The sequence below is a fragment of the Erythrolamprus reginae genome, chromosome 1 (assembly GCF_031021105.1).
Source record: "Erythrolamprus reginae isolate rEryReg1 chromosome 1, rEryReg1.hap1, whole genome shotgun sequence".
NCBI classification, from domain to species: domain Eukaryota; kingdom Metazoa; phylum Chordata; class Lepidosauria; order Squamata; family Dipsadidae; genus Erythrolamprus; species Erythrolamprus reginae.
In genome coordinates this window covers 183,779,743-183,800,441 of record NC_091950.1, presented here as the reverse complement: position 1 = coordinate 183,800,441, position 20,699 = coordinate 183,779,743, and the positions used below count along the sequence as shown (strand labels likewise).

The following is a 20,699-nucleotide window of genomic DNA, read 5'->3' as shown; positions in this document are numbered from 1 at the left end:
TCCCTTTGGCAAATAGCCACCCTGAGTCTTTGGAGAAGGGCGGCATACAAATCAAATCAATAACATCCGTAACGATTAATGGAGAAAATCTTACTTACGAGTATTGTGTTAGAAGTTCCAAGTTATTATGCTTGTTGATTGGATATGTCTCTCTGAGATGATAGAGCTTTTCTAAGGCCTCGTAAATGAAAATGATGCAGATAAGAGATGCAAAAGCTTCTTCCGTGAACCGAGTAATATAGCACACCAAAGAACTTGCATCGGTCGCAACGAGAATGAGACACAGAATTGCAGTCCATAAACCAATGCTCGCTCTCAAGGAAAGGTAAGATAGTCCATAATCCCTATTAATAGATTTTAAAAATATTGCTGCGGTGGTCAAATAAAAAGAGATAGACATTGGAATTCCATGTGGTCGTTAGACAATCAATTATTCTTCACAATAGCTTTTTTGGAAAGCATAGCAAAAGTGTAATTACTTATTGTCATTTGCCAACGCTAAGCCATAAAACATATTTCAGTAATAGGGCTGATTTTTCTGACTTATAGTTGTGGTATTGGCCTGAAGGCAAATTCCTAGATTCACTTGCAAATCTAAAAAAATAAAGAGGATTCCATTCTGCCCTTGAAGAGTCCAGGATGTTATTGCTGGATTTATTTCTTGTTCCTATATCTGGTTTTATCTTAAAGATTGATAGATGTTATACTGTTGACATATTCTGCAAATAGAAGGGGCTCTATGAGCCAACAAATACATGAATCAGGGTGTCCAGCAAGCCCAGGGGTAAAGCATTTTGAAGTTCCCTGATATTTCCCTGACATTTCCCTGTAACTTGCGATCTAGTTAAGGCACGGTCGTAGATGATGTCATACCAAATGGCTAAGCCGTGGAGAAATATTGGTAGCCGAGGAAGCAAGTTGTTGCCACAGTTATGTTCATTTTTGCTTGATTCTGCCAGGCAGCGCGATCCGTTGTTTTTTTTAACATGATTTTTTCCTGACTTTTAAACATTTTAATACAGTTTGGTTTTTCCCCCACTGATTTATTCTGGTTTTTTCACGAATTCCCTGATAATTCCCTGATATTTCCCGAACCACCGATTTCCATGATAATTCCCTGATTTGCCTCTTTTCAGGTTTGCTGGACACCCTGAAAAGTGCTTTACAGCTATCTCTAAGCTGTTTACAGAGTCAACCTATTGTCCCCAACAATCTGGGTCCTCATTTTACCAACCTCGGAAAGATGGAAGGCTAAGTCCTTCAGCCAGCCAAGATTGAAGGAATTGAACTGCTGGCAATGTGAGCAGAGTTAGCCTGGGCCACCATGGCTCAAGGATACTGCGATCTTGTTTTTTCCCTTGTCTGTCCAATCTGCAGTACTTTGGCCTGTAATTAACCATTCTTAATGCTATTTAGTAGTTAGAAGCTCAAAGGCACTCAGGAATTTTTAAGTTGGTACTTTAAAATAGTTTCCATCATCCCTGCTCGCTCAAGCTATCTATGGGCAAGGCTCATGGCTCTACTCCAGTACTAATACCAATCAGTAGTAGACTTTTAGAAATGAAGTTAAACATATCAAAAGACTTAGCACAACTTTTTTGAGTCTTTCTAAGAGGCTCGTTCAATTGAAGGCAGAAATGCTGAAACTCAACAAGGAGGAACACAGAGCACTTACTTGCAAAATTTGAATAATATCTTTTCAAACACCAAAACTGGTCCCGTGCTACCCAATATGGTAAGCGGCTGCCCACCAAACAATGAGTAAGCTATTCCAGTCATCGATGCGCCAAACAGAGATTCTATTGCACTCTGTGTTTAAAAAAAAGCAGATTTAAAAAGTTAGAGCTGTGACTTGGGAACCGATCCTTAGAAAATGCCACCCAGAACATTTTATTTATTGGGATAGGGATAGGGAACAATAGATAGCATAAGACTAAAAATCCAATTGCAATACATACTATACGACCGTCTGTGGCTTCTCCCAGCAAACCGCCAAATGTGATAACAGGAGACATACAAGCACAATAGAGAAATAGAAAAGATGCTAGACACTGCAAGCTGAATGCATCGGTGAAGTCACTCAAGAAGAATGGCATTTTCCTCTTGATATCTAAAACCAAGCCCCCAAAGAGCCTAAAGAGAATGAAAAATAATTAATATTACTAAAATGAGATGGCGATTTTTGTTTTGTTTTGTTTTAAGCAGAAACTGATAAGTTAATGTACTGTTTGCATTCACTTTTAAAATGAGGCATGGAATAGTCAAAGAATCTCCAGATCACCATCTTCCTGTTTCTAGCCTGATGCTTTAACCACTACCTCAAACTGGTTCTCTAATATCAGTACTAGGTATTGAAATATATCCTTGATGGCAACAGGTTACTGCCACTGAGATAATAGAGAAAGCAGAACTGGGGGCACATCTTCATTTTGGCAGATATCCTGACAAGAGGACTTCCTGTGTTGTATACATACACAGCCAGATGGCATGGAGAGATCTTCAAAGTTGCTCCTGGGCCAACAAGAGAATATAGTGAAGTAATGCTACAAGTAGGAAGTGGCTTTGCTTGAGAGAAAACCAAAATGGTCACCTAATCAGGTTTTCAGCATTAACTGAGATGAACAATTTCCTATGAACTCCAAATCATTGGAATTTCTGTTATGATGATACTATATAATGCCTTAACTATCCCTAATCCTATGTATACTTCCTAGCGGTAGTAAGCATCGACAGGGTGACAGTTATGGCCTGAATTTTTCTTAACTTATTTTTAAAAATGTATGCACAAACTGAATTTCAGTATTTTAGCAATTGAACAAAGCTTTGACCTCATTTTAAAAGTGAATGCAAACAGTACATTAAAAGGGAAAAGGTCAGTATTTTTTTTATTTCATATTGTTCTTTCCTTAACAACATAAGACAACTACAATATAATCTATCTAACAATATTGGAAACTATGCAGATAAAATTATACATTTAATACAGAAAATTAATCTTCCTTCATTCAATGGAATGGGTCTCTCCATACAAAACAGCTGCACCTGCACTTCACAAAAAAATGTTGGGATTGGAATTTGCCATTTAAAGCATAGAGATTGTCATGACTGCATTTATTGCATGGCTATTTTTAATGTGTCAAATGATATGCATGCCAATTTAGAAATTGGTTGTAATATATATGCATTTCAATAGATGAAGTATATTTACATACATATTGATTTCAAATAAATGGGACAGTCTATTCATTTTAACCATCATTTATATGTGCATATCATAACAATTATTGAGCTTCAAGTGGATGCTAGCTCTTTTTTTTTAAAAGAGCCTTACATGTCTTTTTATCTGGGTGTATGGATGGATATTTACATATGTATGGAATCAAATAAAAATACTATCTTACTACTAACTTTCCAGTACGTTGTAATTCTGGCCCCGAATGTCCCCCAAGTGGCTCTGGATCTCCATGAGCAGCAGTTCCATTTGGTACACCTGGAATTTTACGTTTCTCCTAAATGGAAAAAATGGATGTGTCTGTTTTGAATTTATTTTCCATTCTAAATTGTGGACTGAATAGAAATACCATATCTGTCCCATTGCTAAGACTTCCAGTACAATGAAGACCAAGTCAAGGCAGAGACGGAGCATATTCCTGCTGATTTAGTATTACAACACAAGGACATGTAACTGCCATATGTGTGCTACTGTCATACCTCTTTCTAGAGTCTTTTTCTATGTCTACTTGGTAAAATTTATTTATAATCATTTTTTTTTAAATGCAATGACAATGCTCAGACTTTCACTGACTCATACAAGCTATAGAATAGAATATAATGGAATAGAATAGAATAGAATGGAATGGAGTAGAGTGGAGTGGAGTGGGAGAGGAGGGGAGGGGAGAGGGAGAGGAGGGGTGGGGAGTGACATGGCATAGAATGTAATGGAATGTTGTGTGCATGTTTTTTAAATTATGGGTTTTTAGTTTTTATTAGATTTGTATTATATATTGTATTTCCATTACTGTTGTGAGCCGCCCCGAGTCTACGGAGAGGGGCGGCATACAAATTTAATAAGTAAGTAAGTAAGTAAGTAAGTAAGTAAGTAAGTAAGTAAGTAAGTAAGTAAGTAAGTAAGTAAGTAAATAGGTAAATAAGTAAGTAAGTATGTATGTAAGTAAGTAAGTAAGTAAATAAATAAATAAATAAATCTGTGGAGTGGAGTGCATGGCGTGACATGTTGTGGCATGCTGTGGCGTGGCATAGAGTAGAATGGAATGGCATGGAATCTTTATTGATTTAGTCAAGCTGTGTTAATGGTCATATGTCTCTGAAAAATCATGGGGAAAACTGTTTGAGATGCCAATGATCTATAGGAGAGGTAACCAGTGTAGAGCACTGGTGATATCTTATGTAATTGTATATCACAACTGGAAGAAATGCGGAATATAAATATAAACGATAAATAAATAAAAATAAATACCTGAGAAGGAACATTTTTGGGAGGTTCTATACGAATTGTTGGGTCCCATTCTCCTGGAGGGAGAACTGTCACTTGATCAAGAAACTCATCAATTCCGGCAACTAAGTCATTGCGATCCTTAGCTTTATATGCAACATCATGAAATACCTATGAAAGAAAAAAGGAACCCCATGAGATTTTATTTCTAAGTGTGAGTGGATCCGAACACAGTTGTTTCTCAACAAATTATAAAAAGCATTTTCCTGCTCATTTTCATTATGGTTCACTGTGATTCAAAATATTGAATTAAGAAACTGCTACCGGTAGTTATTAAACTAAAGCATTTTAGAAGGACACGGTGACATAATAAATCTTCATACAAAGCACTTTAAAATAGGTAGGTTTTCAATGGGCTTAATCAACACCTGTGAATGGATAAGTACCTCATCTGTCATTAATGTTCCAATTGACCTGCCAATCTCATGAAACTGTTGACTTTTTCCTAAGGGTCCCAGAAGAATAAATAAAAATCTATGAAAAATAAAACACATAAATATTCAGTTAATTTTACATAATCCAATTATTTGAACAAATACAATTTAGAAGAAACTTAGCCTCTGTTTTAACTGTTCTTGAATTTGTATTTTACAAGTTGGGGAAAAATAGTTTTAAACACTGATATACCATTAAAAAAATAAAAAACTCAAGAATGTATTATTTTTAAAGAAAAATATGAACACTTTTACTGGTGATGATGTTACTGGAATTATTACATCCTTACCTGTCACATTTTGGGCTCATGAATTTTTAAAAACTAAACAGAATTATACACATAAAAATGATATTAAGCTATAACTGTACCAAAACATAATATTACACAAAATAAAATGAGAATCATTTCTGTTTGGGCAGGTATCTTATCATTTTCCAGAATGCTTGTTAGGTTCTATTTAGGCTTATGAACTTCCTCCCAGCTTTCTTTAAACAAATTTCCTGTTAATCATGAATACAAAACTCATTTTTCTATCAAATTTAAATGGAATTTTTTGTTCAAACTCTCATAGAATTTTCACATCAGGATTTAATTTTTTTTAAATTGTAAAAAGAAAAAGAGGATAGCCTATGAAATTTAGACCTTCTGACTTTATTGCAGAACATTAAATAAATGTAATCTTACAGAAGGTTTGAGATAACTTAACCTTCAAAGTAAAATTGTGCATACATCATTCAGTACCTAATGATGATGGTTGTCAATTATTTCTTATCTCATGGATGGATGGAACACATTTTGGCTACAGCTGTTGGCTATACAAATCAGGAATTTTGTTAAACTAGTCAGAGATCTTATAAGTCTAGCATCAATGTATTGTCTAATTTGGGTGGTGAGGAGGACTTCAAAAACGATGCTCTGTAGCAATATATAATCCTTAATATTATTCAAAGCACTCTTCTTTATTCCCTGGCTGGCCCTTATTCTTTTTATCTATGAGCTGCAGGATTTAAACCAAGCTGGAATAATTACATTTCTTTCTTAGCAACATAGTTCCCTCTAAGCTGAGCAGTGAGCAATCGCTCACTTAAAAATCATCATCAACTCAGAGTTTTCCAAACCTGCCCAGAAGCCGAGAGGGAAAGAGTGAGAGGGAAGGAGAGAGAGAGGAAGAGAGAGAAACAGATAGAAAAAAGAGAGGAAGGAAAAGAGAAAGAAAAAGAATGGGAGTAAGGAAGAGAGAAAGAAAATCAAAATCTAGTTTGAAACTAGCTCAACTATTTAAGTGGCATTTTGATATTGATAGAGTTGCCCTATTATGAGCTCACTGTTATAGACACACAGTACAGTATTTTATTTTGAAATTCTCTGAGGCAAAACAGGGTGGGTTTTTTATTTGTTTGTTTGTTTGTTTATTTATTTATTTATTATTTCTGTGCCGCCCAGTCCCAAAGGGACTGCCGCTCAGACACTATACTTTTCCGCCCACCCCCCAAAAAAAATTAGAGGGAACACTGCTTAGCAATGGTTATAAATTACCTTGATGGGATTGGAACTTCTGTCAATCCTGAGAGTAATATTGCAGGAGACAATCTAACAAAAGCAACTACAGCACGATCCAAGAATTCAAGCTCACCAACCAAAATGTTTGAGGCTTCAGCTCCAGGAGGGATTTTTTTCATGAAATGCAGGTCAACCTGATCATTGAAAAAGGGGGAATACAAGAAAAAGAAGGAGGATGGGAGGGGGAATGAGAGAAACTAGCAGAACATGACTACATTTTAACTTCACTGATACATTGATACATCATGGATAATTAACCACAGGATAAGTTGGCGTAAACATGTATTAGTGCAGGTACAAACTCTGATAAATTAATTGATGTTATCAATCAATAAAAACTATAATTGTGGGTTTATAAGACTTGGCAATTAATTGGACAATTAATGCTCAAATTTGTGCTCTAAATATAATCTACTATCTGCAAATACTTAGTCATAGTGTTACCTTATAAAAGGCTAATATTTCTGGTATTGTGTAAAGTCTATTTAAGGGTTCCTGATTCTACAACTATTGAAAAGACAACTTAAGAATTCCGATCCAAATGATCTTCAACCAATGGGTTAATGCATTTGTTCAACATGATTCATTCCAATAGCACCAAGATGTCACCATTTTTTTTAAAAAAATGGAATCATTCATGCTTACTGACAAAAGTAGTAGTCATTTTTATTTCCATTTAAAATTTTAACTAAATTCATGAATGAAAATGAGATTGTGGTTTTGCTATACAAAATTGATAATGGTTTTATTACCACTAAAGAAAAATTGCACATTTTATATGGAAGGTGCTTCAATGTGGCAGTTCTGCCATGACCCAGAATGAGCCAGGTGGCTCATACTAGAACCTCATGATTCATTTCCACAGGAATCAAGAAAAATACACTCAGTGACCGCATCTACTGCTCACAGGACCACAATTATTGTTCCATGATCATCATGACTAGGTCTATGCCTCAACAGCGATTCCTGCCCACTGTAAAATGCAATATGACTGGCAGCTGCTGCCCTATATAAAGCACCCAGTGAAGTTTTCCTTTTAGAGAATAAGGCATTAGAATAGTGTTTCCTAATCTAGATAACTTCCATTTTTAACAATGACATGTGGCTGGGGAATTCTAGGAGTTCAAGCCCACACTTAGGGGAGTTGTCAACACTCCTGTTAGGACCCAATGTCTCAATACAGAGCTTGCTCAGGTGATCCATTGTCATAAAACCAACGATACTGTGAAAAGTTTAACACATTGTACTTGCATTGTTGAACTTCACTTCTTTAAATTGTGTTTGCTATTACTGTAACAAATCATTCTTCATTACATTACCTGCAATGCCTCATTCTGAGGAAACATCTTTTCCTCAGTAGAATGCACAAGTGTCCCGGGAAAAATTCCTCAGGAGGCCTCAGCTGCTTTATTGAGACAACGTCACACTGTTAGTGTTAAGAAGAGGTCTTCAAACTTGGCAATTTTAAGACTTGTGGACTTCAACTCCCAGAGTTCTAGGAATTGAAGTCCACAAGTCTTAAAGTTGCCAAGTTTGGGGACCCCTAGTGTTAAGCATAATGGATCTGTTTAGATTTAGATTATATTGGCCAAGGTACTCGCAAAGATAGTAAGCGACTATTTGAAAGACTTATAATCTTTCTCTCTCCAGAAACTATTATTTTGGAATCAAGGTTGTATTAGCTTTCTGAGAAAACCAGGATTTATAAACAAAAGGAAAGAAAGAGCAGCATTATAGTAGAACAGTTACCTACTAATTGCACTGAACTTCCTGTTGCCCCAAAATCCAATATGAGAAATCTTAGGAGCATTATTTAATGCAAGAACAGTAACCAGAAAAGTGATTCCATAAGTATGTAGGCTGGGGTTAGCTTTTTGAGAAAGTAAGGAGGCATTCTATACACGCAAAGAAAATTCAGTCTTACAGCAAACCAATTAGTTATTAACTGTATTCAAATTCTTGCTGTGCCAAAGATTCATTAAATAATACCACTAAGAAAAATAAAAAGAAAGGTTCAGCTAATGCTGGAATGTCAATACAGGTATTATGCTTAGCCAAATACAAAAATAAGGAATCAACAGGATTATAGCAAAAGCTCTCTCTCTCTATTCCTGGTCCTTCCTTTATGTAGGCATAGTTATGATACCAGTGGTTTTATTATAGTCCACAATCATGAAAATAACATTCTACAACCACAAGTTCTTTTGTAAATAATCCTAGTTTAATGTGCTTCAACTAGAATCTCTCTTAAATTGTTAGAAATTATTGTAACATATAGGCAATTATACTTTCATTATATAATTTATTATTATTATTATTATTATTATTATTATTATTATTATTATTATTATTATTATTATTATTATTATACTGGAACAAAAGCCCCAAATGACTGAGGATATTGCAGATAGCCTTGAGAAACCAAATAAAACATTAAATGGGCTAACTCTCAAATCTCAGAAAATTGCCAAATCTTACAAGATTTTGGTGCTTTTGCTTCAAAATCTCATAAGATTTTAACATCCTTTACCCCATATCACACAAAATTTCAGAGTGAAACACCATCTGTGATCATGCACAATCTTTCCAACAAGGTTTTAGGGTGACTTTTAAAACTGACACTGCAAAAGTCCACATGAAGAAATGGTTCTGACTTGCTACTCTATTCATCAAATTACTGAAAAGCAATTTTTTTCCTCTTTGATTTGTGTCATTTACTTTATGTTAACAGTTAACTGTCTGGTGTTCACAAACATATTTTATTTGTGTTCTCCCCATAATACCTTTCTAAATGTTATGAAGAGTAATTCACAAAACAACATGTTCAAATTGATATCACAGCTACATATTCTGAGAATTTCAAATTACTGCGTTTATCTCCCATTTGCTTTCCCATTACCAATCTAAACACAAAAACAGTGACCAAATCCAATATAAACTGTTAAAGTGACCATTTTAATGTCTATCTTGCAGCCATCTGTCAGTAGCAGTGTGCAGTGTGTCTTCAATAGTGTTTACAAAGTTGTTTTCTTGCAAATGGCTTTGGCACATGGACAGAATTTAAGCGCCATGGCGTTGTCTGTGTTATGAAATCATTTTCAAAACTTTTAACATCTCCAAAAAATTAAGCCCAGAGTTCTTTTTTCCGCTGCTTTGCCATCTTATTTACATATTTCTTGTGGAATAATAATTTAAATCTACATATTTATCTGGTACCGAGGAATTATCACTGATTGCTTGAAATGGAATATTTCTTTTATTAAGGGAGGGTAGTTCACAGATGGGAGGAAGCATATGCACATGCTTGGAAGGATTTGAGTTACTTTTGATGGCAGGATTGTAATTGAGCCCTCATACAATGCAGCAAAGAGGAAGCCAAGCCAAGAATTTTAGTGGGGTGTTTTTGTGCACAGATAAACTGTCCTTCTGCTTGTCCCCAATCTTATTTCCACTGACCATCAACATGGCCAGGTCACCTGCTCACACCAAACAAACTCAAAGGGCTAGGAGCTTTACAAAGGAAGTATTCTGCACAACTCCAACTGAATTAGTTATTACCATCAAAGAGACTGTCCAATGAAACAGTAGAGGTCACCTAATGCATTCCGTGATGTCCGCTGCCAGTTTTTGATATATTCAAAAAAAAAATCAATGAATTTGCAACATGTTGTTCACCACATCTAGAAATAATTGGCCAGCAAATGACATCGATCTTGACAATCCATGAATTGGAGTTATGATCGTGTTGTCATGTAGTCCTGCAGATCAGACTAGAGGTTCATAATGACGAGAGAGAAACCTTGGGTCCATCAATTCTCAGGCTGTGGGGTGGCTTTTCAAGCACAAATGGGACGTGAACCATGAAAAAGCACACAGAATGCAAATAATGCTTCTTATCTTCCATTAGTTAAGCTTTGGCAGCTGCGAAAATTGTTCTGCCAATTGAAAGGGATAATATGACACAAGCCACTGTTTTATAGAGATTTGCATTATATTTTCTGAATTCCAGATGAGTCTACTCATGAGTCATTCATTAGTACAGTGATGGTGAACCTATGGCATGCATGCCAGACGTGGCACACAGAGCCATCTTTCTGGGCACGCCAGCCGTTGCCCATTGCTCTTCTGGGTTCCAGTGCACACATGCACATCAGCCAGCTGGTCTTCATGTGCATGGGAGTGCTGGAAACCAGAAGACCAGTTCCCTTGTGTTTGTCAGGAAGCTGAGCTTCTGGTTTCCAGCTGGTCTTTGTGCATGCACATGCACCAGAAATCAGAAAACCAGGTGATCGCTATGCATGTTCTCGCGGGAAACCAGAAGCTCAGCTTCCCGGCGCAAACATGCATGCCAGGGAACTGCTCTTCCAGTTTCTAGAGGTCCTCCATGCGTGCATGCCTGCTCCCGTTTTGACACTTGGTGCCGAAAAGGTTCGTCAACACTGCATTAGTATGTTTACTTGCTTGTTGACAGCAATCGGCTTGTCTTTCGTTCCTTCCTGGCCTCCAATGATGTTGAAGCAACTCTAAGCATTACTGTACTTCTTCTCTCTCCTAATTTTTTCTTCATAAAAAGGAGATTAAGTCAATTAGACTGAGAAAAAGAAACACTAACCCTGGTTACTGGTTAAGTCCTGACAAGATTTTGTTGTGTTTATTTAGCACTTTATGTATACACTAGGCCACTGTGGTTTTCCCAACAAAATGCCATACAGAGACCTTGGTGCTCTCTGAATTTAGTCTTCCCTGAACAACCAAATTTAGAGAGCACCAAGGATTCCATAGTTGAACCTTGAGCTACGTATGCTCCTTTCAGTTAAAAATACCATCTCTCAGACAGGGATTGACAAACTTTTGGAGTCTTGAACACCACTGTGTAATCTTATACAAGGCTCTATGCACTTTAAAAAAAATATCAACCCAAATCTTATTATGCACACCGTTTATGAGAACTCGATCTATGTCTAGCTCAAAAAAAGCAGGGTTCAGAAAGCCTACAGGAGCACACCCACTCACATGCTCAAGTAAGCTGCCGTACTATATAGCTGAGCGGAGATCTGAATGTTTTTTAATCTGAAGGCCATTTCTGATACATCACCAATCAATTTAAGACAATTATATTCAGAAGAGAGCCATTACCGTTTCCTGCTTTGCAATATGAATCTGAACAGGTTATGGCAGTGTTTTTCAACCAGTGTGCCGCGGCACACTAGTGTGCGATGAGACATGGTCAGGTGTGCCGTGGGGAAATTAAACATGAGTCCCCAAACTATAGCCCGTGTGCCGGATACGGCCCACAGAGGCCATTTATCTGGCCCACTGCTAGCTGCCTCCATCCGAACATAAACATTCCCCTCACAATCCCTCCAGCTATCAGCGACAGGAAGAGTGGAGGCACAGGGAACGATCACTGACCAATCACCTTCTAGGATTCATTCTGACCACTAGCGATGAACCAATAGCAGACAGCCTTCCATCCACACTCAGGAAGGTCCCCACTCGGGCTGCCACACACTTGTCATTGTGTGGCCATAGCGAGTAGTTGAAGCTGCTAGTCCTCCCCATGGTCCCGATTTCTAGTCCTGGTCAGGACTGGAGGTAAATGTTGCCATCACTAGATGAAGCCTCAACCTCAGCTGGTTATGTCTATCCTGATGGTATATAGATATTTGACCTTTTTCTTCTTATAAGAGGCCTCCCAGGTTTCACACTAAGTAAGTATAAATACATTTAGAAAATATATTATTAAATATATGCATAATAGGTACTGTGTTAGAGTGTCATTTTGTGTCATTTTGGTTGGTGGTGTGCCTCGGGATTTTGTAAATGTAAAAAATGTGCCGCGGCTCAAAAAAGGTTGAAAATCAGTGGGTTATGTGTTTATGCTAAGATTTTTTACCTCAACTCCTGATGATTTAACGGAGACACACATGCAGTTTTCTTGATAACAATATGGAAGTTGTTCACTGTCTCCTTCTTCTGGGATGCCCACCACTATAAAGTTTTTTGATAGGCTCTCATATGGATATCATCCAGGCCTAAACCTGCTTAACTTCCAGGACCAGGCAATGTAGGGGGGGAGCTATAGTTTTGGGCACTTCTATTTTGCTGGCAGTACAGATGAACACAATGCCTCTCAGGGCACTTCCTCTTTGGATCCAATTTTAGTGAGTTTATTCTAGGCTACAGTCCTGTATCAACTTACCTAATAGTAAGCTTCATTGAATGTAATGGAAATTTCTACACGGACGTATACTTCATTGGTAATATTAAAGGTAGTTTTGCTGGGGAAATGATATTGTTTTTCTGGATTTGCATATGAAATAAATTTGTATCTTCCATTCTTTTTTAAAAAAATACTTTGCATATTTGAAGGTTATGCGGACAATCTTCAGATGAAATTTTTATTTTTATTTATTTTATTTATTGGATTTGTATGCCGTCCCTCTCCGCAGACTCGGGGCGGCTAACAACAATGATAAAAAACAACATGTAACAATCCAATTAATAAAACAACTAAAAACCCTTATTATAAAACCAAACATTATAAAACCAAACATACACACAAACATACCACGCATAACTTGTAATGGCCTGGGGGGAAGGAATATCTTAACTCCCCCATGCCTGGTGGCATAAGTGAGTCTTGAGTAGTTTACGAAAGACAAGGAGGGTGGGGGCAGTTCTAATCTCCGGGGGGAGTTGGTTCCAGAGGGCCGGGGCCGCCACAGAGAAGGCTCTTCCCCTGGGGCCCACCAAACGACATTGTTTAGTCGACGAGACCCGGAGAAGGCCAACTCTGTGGGACCTTATCGGTCGCTGGGATTTGTGCGGTAGAAGGCGGTTCCGGAGATAATCTGGTCCAATGCCATGTAGGGCTTTAAAGGTCATGACCAACACTTTGAATTGTGACTGGAAACTGATTGGCAGCCAATGCAAGCCACGGAATGTTGAAGAAGCGTGGGAAATGAAGGGTGGCAGGACTATTGATGTTTAAAATGTTCAATACCTGCATCTAAGTAGCTTTCCCCATCCTGATACCCTCCATAAAGATTGGACTACATCCTATCTTCCTCAGGAAGAAGCATGTTTACTTCTGGGACAAAGATGCATGATCCAGGGTGACCAGACAGAGGAACAGTGGTAGGATTCAGCCAGTTCTCTCCGGTTTGGGCGACCCAGTAGTGGTGACTATGAGAGACTCCGCCCACTCACCCGGACATAATGTGAGAACACTGAGCATATACATAAGGTCGTCTTCATGAGTAAATACGTAAATACGTATGTGAGCGCTCACATTTGCAAACCGGTAGGGAAAGTAAGTGAATCTCACCTCTGCTGAGGAAAGCTGATCTAGAACTTTTGGATTTTCTGCCAACTGCACTGACAAAACACAGCATTGAACTGGTACTGACATTTTGCAAGAGATGCTGTTTGCAATCACCATAGAAAGATAGCCAGAGTAGGTCCTCACCTCTCTCTCTCTCTCTTCCTGATGAAGGTGTCCTTTTTCATTTCTCTGTTTCATCCCAAATAGACTAGTGTTATGCCCTTTTTGCTGGTCTCCTAGTCCCTGCACGCACAATTAACAGACTTCAGCTGGTTCAAAAGGCTGCTTCTCATATTCTGCCTGGCACCAGATGGAGCAAGCACATAACTAGAACTGGCTCAGCCACACTGACTGGATGTCACATTCAACAACAAGTCAAGGCACTGTTGGCATCAATTCCCTTAGAAGAGAAACTTTGTTAAAGATACCCTCTGTAATCCTCAACTGCCCCACTTGGTTCTGCCATGGTAGAGGTTTGTAGAACCAAAACCAAACACAACCATGATTTGGTGACACAAAACCCTTTAGGCAAATTTTTAACTACAGATTGGTTCTATAATATTCCCAATAAATCCATGTTTTCCCTTTCAGTTCTTTTGGACTGCCATGCTGCTTGTCACAATTTGCAGTGAGCAGTGACGTATTACAACATGATCACAAAACCTCAGATTTTGTACACAATTAAAAATGGTTTTTATATTGCCAAGGGGTAAATGTCATAGACTATATTAGAACCAATATAAATCTGAACATTAAGTCAGCAGAAGATTCTTTCCCAATTTTCTAATTTAACAGGAGGCTATCTCCGCAAATACTCTGAAAATGAAACACAGAAACAATGGTTTGGCCGTAGCTAAATATTTGGGATATACGTGGAACAGTCTATAGTATGTAAGCTATAAGAAATCAGGGTGCCTGGGGGGGAGTGGGGGCATCTTCCTGGCTGGTCTAATTGCTCCTTTAGAAAAGGAGAACTTCAGGGATAAAAACTTGGCAGAAATCAAAAAGAAAAAAAGCACATGGAGCTTATTGCCCTGTTAATGCCTTGCATTTTTAAATTAACACCTGGAAGAAAGAGGCTGCTTTAGACAAGGTAGCTCTTCCTATTTGCTCTTGCAAATTGTGACATAACAAAACTTTTTGCTCTAACCTCGGTCAAATAATTATTTCTCTCTTTTGTCATAGCAGGGGCCCAAAACACTTAATCTTCATTAATATCAAACCTTCGTTTGCTGATGCCTAACCTAAACAGCTCTGGGATGGAAGGAAAAAGAGAGGTTGCAAGGCTATAAAACTTGGCCAATGGAAGTATCTCCTTTGTGAGTCAAATTCCAGAGACCATCCTCACCACTTGGGCTCATCTGATTTGGGCAGATCCCCCTGTGCTGTGAGTAATATTCGGGGACAATTTCATAAATTTTCTTCAAAGTTTGTGCCTTGCTCGCATCTCCCTTGATGTTATAGTTCTTTGGCTGTGTCCTGCAAATCCCAAAGTAAGCACTGACACACAAATTAGTGGCTACATTTCTTTTCTAACAAGTTAGATTATGATTCTCTTTCCTTAGCTTATAAATAAGCTTATAAATACTGATAAATATGGACTGATAGTTTATTAATAGCCACCAGCTGTCAATGAACAAAATGTTGAGTTCAGATGAAGAGGCAGGAGACTGGCATTGAGACTTCAGCTCTTTATTGGTTATAGTGAGCAAACATCAGCCTCTGCCTGCTTTTGGCAAGGGTTTCAATAGAGAGCCCTTTTGGAAAGGAGCCCATCAGAATTTCCATGCTCCACTTCCTTGTCAGACTGGAGTGAAAACTTCCCAGCTTCTCAGGACATAACACAAAATATTCAGGAATTTCAATGTGTTAAGATTTACTGTAGAGAGGATTGTCCAGCCTTGGCAACTTGATGGCTTGTGGACTTTAATTCCCCAGCCACTAGGGAATTCTGGAAGTTGAAGTCCACAGGTCACTAGGGAATTCTGGAAGTTAGGGTCGCTAGGGAATTCTGGAAGTTGAAGTCCACAAGTCTTAAAGTTATGAAGGTTGGACACCTGTCCTGTAGAACTTTTATTAAGGGACTTTCAGGATTTTGCCACCAAACAGAAATTAACTGGCTCCTTTACGGTTGAAATCACATGGAGCATTTTTTTACACCTTAATATTGTAGTGACCATTGGAAAGTATGAATGAGTAAGTCAATCAGAAATCTACTGAACTAAGCCTTAAATATATTGTTTGTGTGTTTTATTTTCAGAGATGGGAAATGCTTGAGAATGCTACTACATCATTTCAAAGATCTTTTGGCTCAGATACTGAAACACAGCTTTCATCTCTTCTAAAGTTTAATTATGTCTTCACAGTCATATGGAATGAAATGAACCATTTTTTAAAAAAATAGGATCATTTGTTTTAAATGGTTAAATGTATCCCCCTCCATTTATTTACATAAAATGCATATAGCATGAGACGACCAGTTATAATTTATTACACTGAAATGAAACATGCTTTATTGCCAGAACTAAGCTGTACTCTTACCATTCAAAGATTCATATTAGAGTCTTACCTTACTAAAATCAACAGTGCTGTTTTCTCGGCTGACGTCATTTTTTATTTCAATGGTTGGCACGGACTGTGGGGAAACAATCTGACCTGCTGGAAAAAATTGTTATTACAGAATACTAACACTTTTTCTGTATTATTCTTATAAAATAATCAATTGAGATTAAAAAAAAATTCTCCCTTGAGTCAGCGTGAGTCCAGTGAACCTCAGAGTAGGGGTTGCAATTTGCTTGGTAACAGTGGATAAATAATGATTTTTAAAATATCAGTTTATAGTTCTGGATTTCCCAGTCTAGTCTCACATTCAAACAATAATGCTACTTAGCTTTTTCAAATTATTTGAAGATTTGCTAAGTGCTACTATCTGAAAGGATCTTTAACTAAAGAGACATTTAAATGAAAGATACATATACAGTGGTACCTCTACTAAAGAACTTAATTCATTCTGTGACCAGGTTCTTAAGTAGAAACGTTCTTAAGTAGAAGCAATTTTTCCCATAGGAATCAATGTAAAAGCAAATAATGCATGCAAAACCATTAGGAAAGAAATAAAAGCTCGGAATTTGGGTGAGAGGAGGAGGAGGAAGAAGAGGAGGAGGAGGACAGTCACTGCCCAAAGAAGAAGATGAGGTGAGGGGAATCCAAAAAATCCCAAAATTTTAAGGCTTAAAAAATACACCCGGCGTGAGGCTGCTTCCCATATACTTCGCCAGAGAGAGAAACCCAGGGGGAATGGCAGGAAACTGGCCAGGCCTTCGTGCCACTCTCAAATTTCCTGGGAAATTTTTCTAGACTCGGGTTCTTAAGTAGAAAAGGGTTCTTAAGTAGAGGCAAAAAAAATCTTGAACACCTGGTTCTTATCAAGAAAAGTTCTTAAGTAGAGGCGTTCTTAAGTAGAGATACCACTGTATATCTTATATACAAAACATTTTAAGTTGCAAAATACAGGCCATTACTACATATATAAGTAATACATGTTCTTGATCATAGCATACTGAAAACAATTAGGGCTGAACTGAATAATAACTTTTAGTCTATTTGCAATACGCAGCACTTTATAAAAGTTTGCTAAAGCCATTACTTTATTGATTTATTAAAGCTAATGACGCAACTTATATTTAAATAGTGAATGTGAAATTGGTTGTTTAATGCCTCCTGGAAGAAAACAAGCAGAGGAAGTAGTACTAGATATGCATGGCTGTCTTGAGTTCTTTATAAAAATAAAGGCGGGATTAAAATAATAATAAAATAAAATAAATAATAAAATAAAATTATTGAAATAGTCACCCCTCTTGGGTGATGATGTCATGGAACATTGAATACAAAAAGCATGACATAAGGTAACAATTCTATCTCTCTACTCTGAGAGTTCAAACAAGGAAAGCTATTCCTTCATAGTTTCTCCATATATCCCCCTTCTGTAAATACTGAAAACAGATCCATTATAGTTCATAAAGCTAAGTGCCCTATATAAAACTTAAGAATTCAATTCCTGGCAAACGGGAGAGGGGGGGGGATTGAATAATATACAATCCAATCCCACATGTAACTGATCAAGCAATGTGTAAAATATGAATCAAATGAAAGCTGACTATTGCTATTGCAATACATTTTCCCAGGATCACTGTTAGAAGGCGTATCTATATTGCAATAAGATGCATATTTCCTTACAAAATTGCATAGAGCTTATTCATACCAGAAGTGTTTAGGATTGAAGCCCTGAACTCTTCAGTCATCATTCATTCTCCCAAGGGGTTTGTGGGAACTATAGTACAATTTTAGAGGGGGAATAGGTAGGAATTTTGAATGTATTCATTCAACTATGATCCCAGAAATATGGGGAGGAGGGGAATCATTATTATTTTTTAAAAATCTACACAGGTTGTAGTGCTAAACTAAAGATTGTCCACTCTTTTTGTCCACTCTAAATTTTTATTCATTCTTCTCCAATTTTATTTTGTTATATATGTATGTGTTTGTGTGTGTCTGTGTATATAACATATCTTTGCTGATAATGAAAGTGAAGGGAGACTACTATAGATGTATTTCAAACTATTTTGCTCTCATTAGCTAGCCATACCATTACTGGGATTAGAACCTGGGGAGTCTGATCGTAAGAAAGTAGCTTTAACCTCTAGACCACAGGTTCTACTCCTCTCAGCTTGTACCAGAGAAGAGTTATATGCTTTTTTTCTGTTGAATCACCCAAATATGGGAGGGAGCCCATAAATAAATAAATAAAATGACAGGCAAAATATTTCTGACAGCACAATCCTTTCCTAATTTGTACTTTTCAGATTAGAAAAAATATTAAAACTATTTACAAAAGAAAATTATCTTGGTTAGAATGAAATAGCTATTTAAAAATCTGATACCTTTTTTGGGAAAAGGCCATGAAGACCTTGAAAGTGATTGTCTAGATTAATCATGAAGACACATTATGATGTGAAGAGTGATGTGAAGAGTGAATATCTGAATTGACCTAATGTTCATGCAGGATAGATTTATAGTACACTACCTCTGGACCTTCAAGGAGTTTACAGAACCCAAAGGTTAGAGATGAAGGAGGACAAAGATGGGATGAGCCTGTTAGAGACAGATACAATAAAGATATAGCAAAATAAAGAACATGGAGATGATCATGCACCACAGCAGAATTCAGATCAGAGATTGACAAACTTTTTCTGACTGCAAAATCTGTTAGGAAAAAGAAAACATATACTGTATTCAGAAAATCTTGATCAAGAGGCAAACCTCTAGCGATTTAAAAAAAAGATCTGTCACGTGCTAGTGAACTATTTTTCCCCCTTGTCCTTAATTTCTCAAAGAATCCTCATACCAAGTTCACACCGAACAGTAGGGTTCCATGAAACATAGTTTGAAAAACTCTGGTTTAGATCGTGCACTATTATTCATGAACAGGGAAACCTCCGGTGAAGGAAAAGGTATGATATGAAGTGGAAATGGTTTAAGAACATTGATATATTTATTTCAAAATAGTAACACAATTACATTTCTATGAAAAGAAATAGTAAAAGTGAAAAGGATGAACAGAGTGGAACAAGTGAGAAAATAAGAAAAAATGATCCAGCTGTGGAAATTTTGCAGCCAAGAACACCTAAATTTTAAGGGATACAAACTACAACTACTAAATAGCATAGAACAATGCAATTCTTTGCATTGATTACACCTTTATTGGAACTTGCAACAGAGGACCTAAAAAATTCTGGTGAGGGAGTCTAAATATGGCATATGGTAATCTCATATAGCCTCCCGGAATTATGGAAACTGAAGACAGGACTGAAGATGACAATATTACATTAAGACTGTCATCTTACTCAAAAAGTTGTAATTTTGATGGTTGCTTTTTTGTTCAGTATTTTTTTATCCTTACTCCCATTATCAATAACAATAACCAATAACAAAGCCTGTAATGTGAAACCTACTCTATCCACAGGGGATGACATTATTTATATGTAAGTAAGATAGTTAACTCCAAAAAAAACTTTAAAGAAATAGCTACTACTGCTGAAGCTGAGGGAAACAAACAATCATACGATCTTTTACATATAAAACAAATAGATATATTTTATTGATAAATTTGATATTAAATTTAATATATTTGTTTATCTGATAAAATAAAAACGTAAATAAATAAAGTTTGGCTCCCTCAAGATACAGTCCATTCAGAAAAGAAAATCATTAATTGGAAGGCTAAAGAATTTTGCTAAATATGGAATATATAATAGACGACTATAAATTATCCCATATAGATAACTCTCTAGAAAGAAAATATATTCATGAAATATTGTTCAATTTTTTGGGAGGAGGGTTCTCTCACATGCAGCTTTATTTGTGTGGGCCTGCCTTTATTACCTCACATAATCACCCTTCCCACAACTAATCTCACCAAATACAAAATGTGCTGCCATATCCATTCATATAGGGGAATTGCATCTTTGCATTTCTATATAGGGGAATTGCATCTTTGCCCTTGTTAAGTTTGCTTCTGCTCCAGTGCCATTATAAACTATCTGGGCTTCGATGGTCCAATTTAAATGAATTCAAGAAAATTTATGAGGTTTCTCCTTTATCTCCTTTACTCCATCTACTGATTTCATTAATATAAACCAGACCCAGACAATGTACTGGGTGTAAACAATGCTCAAATTAAGCAGATAAGTAGTAATGATAAACAAGATGCAATGAAAGAAATTCAATATATCCCTAACTCTTTTTACTTAAAAAAAAATTTATTGCATGCGATGCTAAGTGTTCAAAGTAAAAATTCCTTGAAA

General features: G+C 36.9%; 1 protein-coding gene across 1 annotated transcript in view; it reads right to left on the bottom strand.

The window, feature by feature from the left end:
* Positions 1-20,699, bottom strand: part of SLC4A10 (solute carrier family 4 member 10) — a 219,760-nt gene that overhangs the window by 51,039 nt on the left and 148,022 nt on the right. The window contains exons 8-16 of the mRNA XM_070731642.1: positions 16,406-16,491; positions 13,981-14,079; positions 6,486-6,643; positions 4,900-4,987; positions 4,478-4,624; positions 3,409-3,509; positions 1,959-2,133; positions 1,676-1,809; positions 99-344 (exon numbers count right to left, since the gene is read on the bottom strand). Coding sequence (XP_070587743.1) covers positions 99-344; positions 1,676-1,809; positions 1,959-2,133; positions 3,409-3,509; positions 4,478-4,624; positions 4,900-4,987; positions 6,486-6,643; positions 13,981-14,079; positions 16,406-16,491 — 1,234 coding nt within the window. The remainder of the gene's footprint in view (positions 1-98; positions 345-1,675; positions 1,810-1,958; positions 2,134-3,408; positions 3,510-4,477; positions 4,625-4,899; positions 4,988-6,485; positions 6,644-13,980; positions 14,080-16,405; positions 16,492-20,699) is intronic.